General features: G+C 58.5%; 1 protein-coding gene across 2 annotated transcripts; it reads left to right on the forward strand.

Moving 5' to 3' along the window:
- The first annotated feature begins 548 nt into the window (after window positions 1-548).
- Window positions 549-10,998, forward strand: CDK2AP1 (cyclin dependent kinase 2 associated protein 1). 2 transcript variants are annotated; one of them, XM_045459075.1, is made up of 4 exons: window positions 549-914; window positions 5,503-5,600; window positions 7,078-7,204; window positions 10,233-10,998. In XM_045459075.1, exons 1-4 carry the CDS (start codon window positions 860-862, stop codon window positions 10,298-10,300), a joined length of 348 nt encoding a protein of 115 aa, XP_045315031.1. In that variant the 5' UTR covers window positions 549-859; the 3' UTR covers window positions 10,301-10,998. The 2 variants fall into 2 exon arrangements, with proteins under 2 accessions (XP_045315031.1, XP_045315032.1); XM_045459076.1 differs by lacking the exon at window positions 549-914 and adding an exon at window positions 5,073-5,097.
- The last annotated feature ends 438 nt before the right edge of the window (window positions 10,999-11,436 follow it).

An 11,436-nucleotide genomic window follows, 5' to 3' on the forward strand; every position in this document is an offset into this window, starting at 1 on the left:
GTACAGTTACGTGAATTAAAGAGTGAATTTTCCAGAAAAGAGGCCTTTGGCTTTCGTCAGAATCCAAGGAGACTCGCAGGCCCCCAAGGAGTTAAAAACCACTTAATACAGACAGGGACATGAAATTTATTTGAAATCAATGTCAAGAATTGGTTGTTCTTATTCTGGGGAATGGCCAGACTTCGGCGTCTGGAATGATCTACGTGCTTAAAAATACCACTCGCCACCATTTTCTCCAGGTAATTTTCCATCCCTGCCCCCACAGTCAAGGGGGAAAAAAGTAATTCTGAAATCCTACCTCGCTATTTAAAAAAAAAAAAAAAAAAGAAAGAAAGAAAGGAAGAAAGAAAGAAATGAAGCAGTAAAATAGCGAATATCCAGGCACAAGGAGAGCCTCGAAGAAGAAAGGGACCCACGCGGGCCTCGGGCGCCGCCGGGACCCAGCCCCCCAAACTTTGCCAAGTTGCGGGCGCCGAGCGCGGCCGGAGGCGCGGGGCGCGGCCGCGGGCGGAGCCGCCCCCTGACGCCGGGCCGCGGCGCGCCGGGCCGCCCCCTCCCGGCCCGGGCCGGCCCCGCTGGCTCCGCTCAAAGTTTGCGGCCGCCCCTGCGCCCGCCCGCCCGATGTATGGGTGATATACTGCAGCGGGTGTCAGGGTGAGGGACGGCCATATTTGCCGGTGCGGCCCGAGCCGTCAACAACAAAAAGTGCGCGGGAGCTCGGCGGGCGCACGGACGGGCGCTCGGACGCCGGGCCCGCCTCGCCGCCGCCCGGCCTCGCCGCCGCCGCTGCCGCCGCCGCCGCCGCCGCCCTCGCGGGCCTGGCCCCGCGGCGCCCCGGCGCGCCCCGCCGCTCGGGGGGATGTCTTACAAACCGAACTTGGCCGCGCACATGCCCGCCGCCTCCCTCAACGCCGGTGAGTGAGTGCGCCCCGCGGGCCGCGCGCGCCGCGCCCCAAGTGCCGCCAAGTTGGGGGCCGGCGCGCCCGGCCCCGGCCCCGGCTCCCGGGGGCCCGCGGTGGCCGGGGGCGCCGGGCACCGGGTCCCGGCCCGGGGCAGCGCGGCCGCCGCCGCCATGATTCCGGCGCCCGAGCCGCCAAAGTTCGCGGGGGCGCCCCGCGCCGCGGCGGGAATCGGCCGGGTCGGGGCCGGGGGCGCGGGCGCGGGCGGCCGCCGCGGTCCCCCCCACGCCGGCGGCCGAGGGATCGCGGGGAGCGCGGCGGGAGAGGGCGGGGGAGGCTTTTCTCTGCTCCTTTTTCCTCCGGCTTTTGGGCGGCTCGGCGAGGGCCCCTGCCGGCGGGAGTCGGGAGCGGCCGGGCCACGCCGGGAGCGGGGCGCGGGGCGCGGGGCCCGGGGCCCGGGGCCCGGGCCGCCCTTGCGGAGCGGGGGCGCGGGCCCGGGCTGGGGGTCCGGGGACCCGGGCTGCAGGGGTGCACGAGAGCAAGGCCCAGCCACGCGTGGGCCGGACGGGGGCGACCCGCGTGCCAGGTGTAGGCGCCCCTTAGGGCGCGAGGCCGCTGGGGTCACCGGCGGTGCAGGGGACTCGATCGTCAGGGGGCGGAGGGGGGCTCGGCCGGGCGCGCCGGAGCAGGGGTACCCGGAACGCGGCACGCCGGAGGTCCTCTCAGGCGTGCGCGGAGTGACAGAAGTTGGGAGACTGGGGGTTCCCGAGTGCCTGCGGGCAGTGGGTGGGAGCGGCGTTTCAGCGCAGACCCCGCATCTCGGAGCCCCCAAGTCTGGGCTTGGAAGGCCCCTTCTGCGGAAGCCAGGGAATGGGCTGGGGGCGTCCTCTCTCTTCCTCGGGGGCTGGACGTGGGTGATCCCAGGAAACTCCTCCAGAAGTTGTCAGGAGCTTTAGGCTGTGCCCAGGGGCTTGCCCCAGGGATCAAGGGAGACCCGGGGTGGGAGGGAAGAAAATTGTGAGTTAGGGTGTGACCGGCTTTTTCCCCGGTGCCTGGGTCTTTCTCCTTTAGACGCTTGGTTGGAAATAGACTTCCAAAAAAGCAGGCGCGCTGGAGGGGGGAGGGGGCAGAGGCCTTGTGGGGGAGGGGATTGGCCTTGCTGGTCAGAAATGCCACGTTGGCAGTTGGCTGCAAGTTTTGGGCCTTGTCTCCAAACGATGACTCCATCACTCCAAAAATCTGAAGAGGAACCCAGAAAAGCCTTATATATATGTATATGTATTTTAACTTACGGGACACTGATTGGGGGGTTGGAAAGGGTTAAGATTTCAGGGTTCGGTTGGGGGCATAGTTGAATTGATTACGTTTGGTTACCGAGTCCCAAGAGCAAACAGCCACTATTTTCTCAAATGTTCTCACCACCGTTGGGGTCTGCAGACCTTACAAAGACAGGCTTTGTGGCCCAGGTAGGATTTTTCCCAGACTCCTGCGTCTGTCTGTGGGGTGGGCTGCGTGGAAGGTCTTGCTGCCAGCCTGGACACGCTGGAAAACTCAGGCCTGCCCTAGTATAGTTGAGGCAGGTGCCTTAAACGGGGACTTTTGGGGGTTGGGGTCAAGTGACAGGGGCACCCACTCAGGACCCCTGAAGCCCTGTTCTGGGCCGGCCGGCACCTGTGCACAGGTTTTCTTCTATGGTGAATTCCAGGAGGACTGCTGAGGTCCCCAGATAATCTGGTGTTTTCGTGGCGGGCTGCACCCTTCCCCATGGACCCTTTTGAAAGCCCCAATCTCCCCCTGCCATTTGCATCCAAGATGGACTCTCCGCCGCCGCTCCTCCGGCTTCCTTGTCATCATCCCTCACGCCCTCCAGCCCTGCCTCCTCGCGGGTTGCCAAGCCGCGGCCTGGCCGGTGGTGGCAGTGGCGGAGTTAGACAAAGCCCCCGCCTCCCCGCCGGAGAGCACATCCCCCCCCTCCCCAGGCGCCCCAAGTGGCGGGAAGGCCGCCAGCTCCCCAGGCCCAGGCTGCTCTTTGTCTGGCGTGGGGGCGGGGAGCTGCGCCTGGCCCCAGGAGCTGCTGGCCTCTGCCAGTCCCTCCCTCGGCTCCGGGCCCTCCCTGGTCCCCGCACACTGCGCGCATTGTCTGTGATGCTCAGAGACAGCCGTGCTCACGCCCAGTCTGGTTTTCTCCCTGGCCTCCTGCAGCCCGATGCACCGGCCCTCCCTGCCTCTGCAGGAGTCGAACTCAGGGCCCTTCTGCCAACTCTCTCCAGGACCACAGAAGCCCCCTCCCCCCCCCCCCCCGCCGCCCCCGCCTTCAACACCGAGTAAGGGACTGGCATTGGCACAGAATCGGGGTCATGTACCGCGTCACCTGACGATGGGAGAGGCAAGCCCAGAGCAGTTGTCCGACCTTCCCACCCCCCAGCCCCAACTGGGCGATTTCTCCTCCTTCTCCCTTAGCCCCCCGAGACTTAACCCTAGCCCCATGGAAGAGTGGGATCTAGAGCCTTTAGACATTCTATTGGGAACCGTTGCCTCAAACAGATGGAGAAACTGAGGCCCAGAGAGCGAAGGCCCTAGTCCAAGGTCACGCGGCCAGGAGTGGCACAGCCAGACCGGTTCCTGGTCTGGGTCCTTGTCAGCAGGAGAGAGGATGGGCCAGGGAGGGAGACAGGAGCAACAAGAGGTGAGGGCAAAGGGTGGTGCAGAGGGTGCACACCTGAGTCCCCTCACCTCCTGCCAGGGAATGGAATCTTCTAGACACTTGAGGTGCTGTGTGGTGATACATAACCCCGTGGGCCCTGGCATTTAGCACTCTGGCCTTCCAGAGAGGGGCGATGTCTTGTAGTGGTCAGGACTGGAACCCGGGTCTGGGGCTGCAAAGACCACACTCACTGCCCACATCAGAGGGTTCAGGAAGTTGGGGTTTGGCTGACGTGGTGAGGGTGCTTGGGGGGCACCCACCCGGTCCCATTTCCTGTGCTCTGGCCCCTGCACATCGCGGTTGCCTTGGATGGAGGTCACGGACGTGCTGGTGGTGCACCCCCGTCCTGAGAGCTGCATGCCTGTAGCACAGGTGTATTATCATCCCCACTCCAGAGGCATGGCGACTGAGGCTAGGAGTGGCCCAGTGATGTGCCCACTTAGCAGCTTAGAGGTGGCAGAATCCGTATTTCCCGACTGGGCATCCCACCTTTGAGCCTAAACCTGGGTCCCGGGGTGTGAGGAGGTGGTGAAATCCAGGGCAGGCCTGATAGCGAGAAAGACATCTTGGGTCCAGAGCTGTCCCCGGCTCCTAGAGGGAGGGACGGGTGTCAGGGGGCTAGCCTCCTCTGTGCCGTGTGGCTCAAGGGAACACCTCCCCTCTCTGGACCATTTGTCTCTCTACCCTGAGGGGCTCCAGGGCCCCCCTCGGGCCCCTTCCACTCCATCAGCCTGCGCCCCTGAGCTTCCTTCCTCCCCTTCCCTCCCCTGCTCACACCAGATGAGCAGCTGGTCGGTTTGGCCAGCCTGGCACCAGCTGTCCATCCCCGGGGCCAAGTCTGCGTAGTCCGCCGTGTGTGCGAGAGACCGTTCGGCTCTGGGGGCGGCAGGCAGAGGGGGAGCTGCTCCTCGACTGGGCGTGGAGGCAGGCGGGCGGCTGCCGAGGAGGGCTAGGTAAATTCTCCATGGTTACCGCTGTTTGTAATTCTGCAGGACATCCTCTACCCGCTAATGGCCACTTGGACGCCATTATGGGTCTGCATGCTGCCAGTTACTGAGCCGGAGCCGGAAAATTCCCTGCTGATGACTCCCCACCCCCCATCCAGGAGACTCCATTCTTAGCTGGGTCCTGTCCCCACGTGGTCCCTCACAGATGAGGGACGGTGTCTCCGAGTGTTGCAGTCCATAAGTGGGGCCCTCTCCCTCCCCTCTTTGGATGTGAGCCATCCGGGGCATAGAATCAGACTGTCAAGAGTCCTGTCCCCACTTTGGGGAGGGAGCCACGGGGGCTCAGCGAGAGCGAGAGGCTTCTGAGGACACACAGAGAGGCTGTGATAAACTCCGGATTCCTGACTCGGTGTCCGTCGAACCCGGCCCCAGCCAGGGTTGCGTCTCAGATCCTCTAAACCCTCCCTCTGTCTTCCTTACCATGCGTCCAGCGGAGATTTGGGCACGCGGGAAGCTTTAGCCCGATGTGGACCAGCCTCAGGAGCAGGTGCGCTCTTGCGGCACTGATGTGGCTCTAGGTCATCGACCTCTGGGGAGCAGGACCCAGGGAAAAGGGACTAGCGAGGATTAGGCTGAGAATGGCAGCGGGTTTCATCTTGGCCACCGAGCCTGACTGCACGGATGGGAGGTTGTTCTGCGGTCGATGAGCGACGTCTGCCCTGGTGGCGAGTACGAGGAGCAGTGAGCTGTTAGCTGCCTTCCGCCATTCATCTGGGCTGTGTTGGCCATCGCCAAACCAGAGGACGGGAGCGGGGTCTCTGGCCCGTCCTACGAAGACAAAAGACCACTGTTGGTGGCCTGGGTCCTGGGGAGGGGGACTGTTGCAAGACCCAGAGTCTTTGCTTTGGGTACGACTACACGATTCCCGAACTCTCCTCTCCTCCCCCCACAGCTGGGAGCGTGCACCCGCCCTCCACCAGTATGGCGACGTCCTCGCAGTACCGCCAGCTGCTGAGCGACTACGGGCCACCGTCTTTAGGCTACACTCAGGTATGGCAGTGGGGGGACGCCTGGCAGGAGGGCTTCTGGCCTGGCCACTGAGTGGCCTCAGGGCCTGGCCACTGAGGGGACATGCTTCCCACCGTCCAGGGCGGGGGAGCTGGTGGGACAGATGAAGGAGTAAAAATGATGTAAGGGAGCAGTCGTCTGAGCTTCCTGGCTGGGTGGGTCAGCGGAGGAGCGGCGGGGTGGGGCGGTTCATGGGGGCACCGAGAGATGGGGGATGGGGGAGCCCAAGGAAAGGCTGGAAGCCCTGAGCGCCGCTGTCCCATTGGTGCCACCACCCATGTGTATCCCTGGGTGGGGGTCTCTGATCCTGGTTCTTGGGGAAGTAAGTAAGCCTGACCTGGGCTCTGGATCCGAGCCTGGACAGAGGAGAGGAGACCCTGTGGCCCCTCACTCCCCACAAGGTCACGGCCCCAGCAAAGATAGAGGACAGGGCCGATATCCTCCTGGAGCCTAATGCACTTCAGCGGGGGCTGGTGGCCCCTGAGCCAGGCCATTTGGGTTTCCACCTGATTCTGCCACTTCCAAGACTGACCCCTGCTTGGTGACCTCGCGGAGATGCGGTTCCCCGCCATTGAGTGGGGTCGATGCTGGCACTGCTCACTGCCTGTTGTTGCTCGTGGAGGGACCTGGCCGGGCCGTGGCCGCGGTAGGGTTCTCTGCCGGAACGTGTCTGCGTTCTGAGGTCGCCGTGGAGGCCGCCCCTGGGACGGGCTGGTGGCCGGTCATGCCCCACCAGGCCGTGCTGTCCCAGGAGCAGAAGCGGGTGTGGCGCCACCGTGGGAAGAAGTGGCAGCGTGTGGAGGGCGCTGAGGAGCTGGGCAAGGACAGGAGGAAGGCCCTGGAGGCCAGGAGGCAGAGGCAGCAGAGGAGGAGGGAGGAGCAGGCGAGGGCCTTGTGGCGGGGGGGGGGGGCGACTCGCGGGACCCCCTCCTCACTCCTTGCGGTGCTTGCTGGGGCGGTGGGTGGGATCTGGAGGAAAGGGTTTTGTGGGGTGGGCCCTGACAGGGGTGGGGGGCGGGTGGCAGAGGATAGGTGAACTGAAATACATTCTGGATTCTGTCCAAATGGTCTTTGGTAGTTATGTGTAGCCCTGCTGACCCCGAGGTGTGGCCCCCGTCTCACGCACTTGCTCTGGACTGTCATCCCCCAGGATGTTCTGGCGCGTCCACCTGGGTCCCGGGAAATTCCCGGTGGACCCTTTCTTGCCGAGAAAACCAGTTCTCCTTTTCCTCATTTGAGATGATAAAAGTTTTCTGGAGGCCGCTAGTGGTTTCCTCGAGTGTAGGAGGACAGCAGAGAGGCCCTGCAGTCTGGTCTGTGGTCGTCCCTCAGGCTGGACCCTCTGGGTCGGCCTCTCCCTGCCCTGCTCTCGCTGCGGCTGGCCTGTGGTGGGGTCCTGACCATGGCCTTGGGGTCAGGTTAGGGTTCGGTCCAGCTAAACTTCTCCTTCTCGTTCTAGGGAACTGGGAACAGCCAGGTGCCCCAAAGCAAATATGCTGAGCTGCTGGCCATCATCGAGGAGCTGGGGAAAGAGATCAGACCCACCTATGCGGGGAGTAAGAGCGCCATGGAGAGACTAAAACGAGGTAAGTCGTGGGTCCCCGACTCCCTGGACCTCCCTGCTGGGTGCTAACTGCTGTGAAAGATTTTCTGGGAGGAGAGTCCCCTACGCCCCAGGGGCTCCCTGGGCTCCCAGTTTGTTAATCTGATATGTTGACAGCAGGCAGGGGCAGTGGGGGGGCGGGTGTGTGGGATGTAGACCATCCTTGGGATCTGATGGGAAGGCCTGGCGCGCCTCGGGGGAGGGTCCTCGTGCTTTAAACAAGGAATCTTTTTTTTTTTTTTTGGAATGTTTATTTATTTTTGAGAGACAGAGGGTGAGTGGGGGAGGAACAGAGAGAGAGGGAGACACAGAATCCGAAGCAGGCTCCAGGCTCTGAGCTGTCAGCACAGAACCCGAGCGGGGCTCGAACTCCCGAACCGTGAGATCATGACCTGAGCCGAAGTCGGTCGTTCAACCAACTGAGCCACCCAGGCGCCCCAAATTAAAAAAATTTTTTAAAGGTGGCTCAGTTGGTTAAGTGTCTGGTCATGATCTCACGGTTTGGGAGTTCAAGCTCTGCATCGGGCTCTCTGCTCAGAGCCCACTTTGGGTCCTCTGTTCCCCTCTCTCTCTGCCCCTCTGCTCTACTCCCCTCTCTCTCAAAAACAAATAAACATTTAAAAAACAAAAAAAAGAATCAGACACTTAATAGACTGAGCCACCCAAGTCCCCCCCCCCCCCCAGCTTTCAATCTGTTTAAATCCCATTTAAATGTAAAGTATGTTCCAAGTATGCTGTTATTAATACTAGCGAAGGCATCAAATTTTGTTACTGATTCTCTCCGTAAAACAGGTATACAGGTATCCTTAACATAACTGCCCCTGTGTTTCCATGTTGGTTACTTGTTTGTACAGGATAATTGCTTACACAGGTTCAGGAGTGTCTGGATTTAAGTTACATGTCTCTGAGTTTCAAAGCAGGTTGAGAACTGCTAGAGGATGTTAGAGACTTCTGAGAAAATCTGTACACAATACTAATCCCAGGCACCCCTAAACAAGGAATCTTTATAGCCCAGATCCTGCAGCTTTGTCTAATGTTGGCTGACACCAGTCCCGGGAGCTGTAGGAGGTCAGACGCACGGGTCTCCCTCCTCTGGGGGAGCTGGTGACCAGGAGTCATGAGGTCCCGGGTCCTGTGCTGCCCTCTGCTGTCAGATCTTTGGAGCAGAGCCCAGTGGGGCGCATGGGTCCGTCCTGGTCTGGGCAGATGAGAGGGACAACACTGCGAAATTCTTCTGTGACTGAAGGGGGAGGGAGGGAGAGAGGGAGGGCGGGAGCATGAGGTCACAGAAAACAAGTGACTCCTGTGAAGATGTGACTGCCCGAGCAGGTGAGATAGGTTGTCCCCTCGCTACGTGAGTCGGGCGGAGGGGACAAGAGGATTTCTGTTTTAGAAGGTGGCAGTTCAGAGCAGCAGTGGCCTAGGTGCAGATTTAATTTCAGAAGGGATGTGGGGTTCTGAAGAAGGTTGGAGAGGCAAGTTCGGAGAGAAATGAGAGGAACGTTCTGTGGTTATAAGTGTGGGGCATGAGGAGGGGCTGCCGTGGGGGCGGTGACTCGGCAGCGATGGGCACGGCCGGCTGAGGACGGGCGCCTGCCCACAGCGGTGGGCTTCACCGCCCTTGATGAAGCCTTTGTGGAGGGACCGGCCGACCGGGTGGTGAACGGGCACCGGCGTGCGGAAGGGGAGCTGGCAGTAAGAGGCTGGACCTGGAGAGGACTTGGGGAGTGGTGGGATTGACCTGACCTAAGCTGGGGGTGAGGTGGGCATCGCTCTGCGTCTGGGCTGCTATTTGGAGTCAGGAGAAGCAAAACAGTCCTGGCACCCGGCGTGCTGGTTCCCTGAGTGGAAATCCCTGGGAAGATGCTGGACGCCAGAGTCGAACAGGCGATCTGCAGTCACCCAAAAAACCTGTTGGTTCAAGTCAACATACAGATAAGCCTGGTGACCCCTCCAGGGCATGTCTTGGGTGAGCACCTGTGAGCACCATTGGCTAGCCAAGTTTATGTCATAACGAGGTTGAAGAAGGGTCATAAAAGGTGCAAGGGAGTCAGGAGCACTGGCGATCGGTCAGCAAACTGTAGCCAATAGGCCAAGAATGGTTTTTAGTTTCTAATGGTGAAAAATGATTTTGTGACACGTGAAAAGTATCTGAAATTCACACTTCGGCCTCCATAAATGAAGGTTTATTGGAATATGGCCACACGCATTGCTTGTATAATGGCTGCTTTCTCTATCGATACAGTGGCAGAGTTGAGTAGTTGTGACAGAGACCGTGTGGCCTGCAAAGTCGGGAGATATTTACCGTCTGGCCCTTTCCAGAGAAGGTCTTCTGAAGCTCAGAGATAAGATTTGTGACACGTGGGACGCCTACGTGACTTGGGGGACGTCATTCACAGCCCTCCGGCAGTCGTCTCTGAGGAGGAATAGATTCTTGGCGTCTATTAAAACGAGATCAGTATCTCACGGAGTTCAGTAAAGGCTAAACCGAACAAACCCCAACAACCAAACCATAACCACCAGAGCAGAGGGAGAAGAGATGCACAGGGGTGTAATAGGGCAGAAGATGCACACTAGGCACCCCGGCAGGCGGACGTCACGGTGGACCAAGGTTGAACAAAAATGAGCAGTCTTGCGTTCTAACTGTGCAGGCTGGACATTGGACAAGTCCCTTCTAGAGTTTAGAATGTGAAGAAGCCAGAGAAAAATAAGGATTTGAAGTCACAGACTCTCCAAAGTGGGTCAGGTTTAGTGAAAGCGGGGGACACGTTTACTCCAGTCATCTGATGGTATGACATGAAGAGAGCTTGCTGGTTGGCCCCTTGTGTGCAGGAAGGGATTGTCAGGGAGCCAGGAAGAGGAGTTTGGCCAGGAGAGAAGGCCTTCCAGGAGGGGATGGGATGCTAGCGCCTTTCCAAACCGCGGGAATCCTGGGGTGGCTTGGTTGTGAAGGGCCCTCTCTTCTGGAATGGGTCCTGCCGCGTGATTCTCAGCCTCTGCTTCTCTCCCAGGCATCATTCATGCCAGAGGACTGGTTCGAGAGTGCTTGGCTGAAACGGAGCGGAATGCCAGATCCTAGCTGCCTGTTTGCGTGGAAGGTTTTCCGTCTTCTTCCAAGAAGAGAAGTTATAGCTCAACTCCCACGTTCAGATGAAACTCTTGTTTTCAAAATGGTAACAGTTCGGTTTCTCCTTCCCGTGTCCCTGCCATGGTTCATGAGGCTCTAAGATTGAGAAATATTTTGCCGTTGATTAGGATTTACATATTAAATAGTTAGGAATCACCCAGGTTTTTTTTTTTCTTTTTTTTTTAAGCATTGATTTAGAAGATGCACGGAAAAGATACCTGTCTCACAGCAAAGACACCAGTGTCTCCCTTTTGTCTTCCCTTTTGAATACCGTTATGTTACCCAGATTGTTCTTCGTTCCTTTTCATAAGCTAATACAACAACTCCAGGGTTTTGTTTCTAGTGCATACGTTTGCCACATGGTGTGGATTCTGCTTAATGTAACTTCTTTTGTGCTTAAGCATTTGCCTGCATGACTATTAGTGCTTTGAGGTCAAATTTAAAAATGCACAAGTTATAAATACAGAAGAAAGAGCAACCTACCAAACCTAACAAGAACCCCCGAAAATACTCCTACTAAGACTGTGTGTGGATTTCAGTTCTGCCTTTCGTGTAAGTTGATCCAAACATCTGGAAGAAAATGATTAAAACTGTTTGCATCTTTGTATGTATTTATTACTTGATGTAATAAAGCTTATTTTCATTAACAATTTGTGTGAAGGTGTGGGTTCCTTGAATTCTTAAGTGCTATCTTAAAAAACATCTCAGTGAGAGTGGCAGATACCTGTCACGGTGTTTTTCCACTTGGCCCAGAAACATTTTGTGTGACGATGCTGTTAACACCACGGACCGAGGAAGGAATGTGTTTGCTTAAGTCAGAAGGTAGGGGTCAAAAGTAGCATCACAGCGCGTCTTCACTGCAGCTGAGTTAAATGCGTGCCGGGATGAACACAAGACATCAGTGGAACCGGTGTTACTGACTCTGCCCACTGCCTCGCTCGCGATGAGGCCATTCTCTGATGATCCTGTGAGCATTTCCGGGGTGCTAAATAAAGGAATCTGTTTTTCAGGGGCACCTGGGTGGCTCAGTCGGTTGAGCATCCAGCTTCAGCTCAGGTCATGATCTCTTTGAGTTTGAGCCCCACGTC

Source organism: Leopardus geoffroyi, chromosome D3 (genome assembly GCF_018350155.1).
Source record: "Leopardus geoffroyi isolate Oge1 chromosome D3, O.geoffroyi_Oge1_pat1.0, whole genome shotgun sequence".
NCBI lineage: Eukaryota > Metazoa > Chordata > Mammalia > Carnivora > Felidae > Leopardus > Leopardus geoffroyi.

What these genes read in the sequence shown, in the direction of transcription:
- CDK2AP1 (XM_045459075.1), top strand. Translation starts at nt 860, where the DNA reads ATGTCTTACAAACCGAACTTGGCCGCGCACATGCCCGCCGCCTCCCTC. An exon ending in CGTCTTTAGGCTACACTCAG is followed by an intron (nt 5,601 to 7,077) that starts GTATGGCAGTGG and finishes TTCTCGTTCTAG; the next exon opens with GGAACTGGGAACAGCCAGGT. An exon ending in CATGGAGAGACTAAAACGAG is followed by an intron (nt 7,205 to 10,232) that starts GTAAGTCGTGGG and finishes CTTCTCTCCCAG; the next exon opens with GCATCATTCATGCCAGAGGA.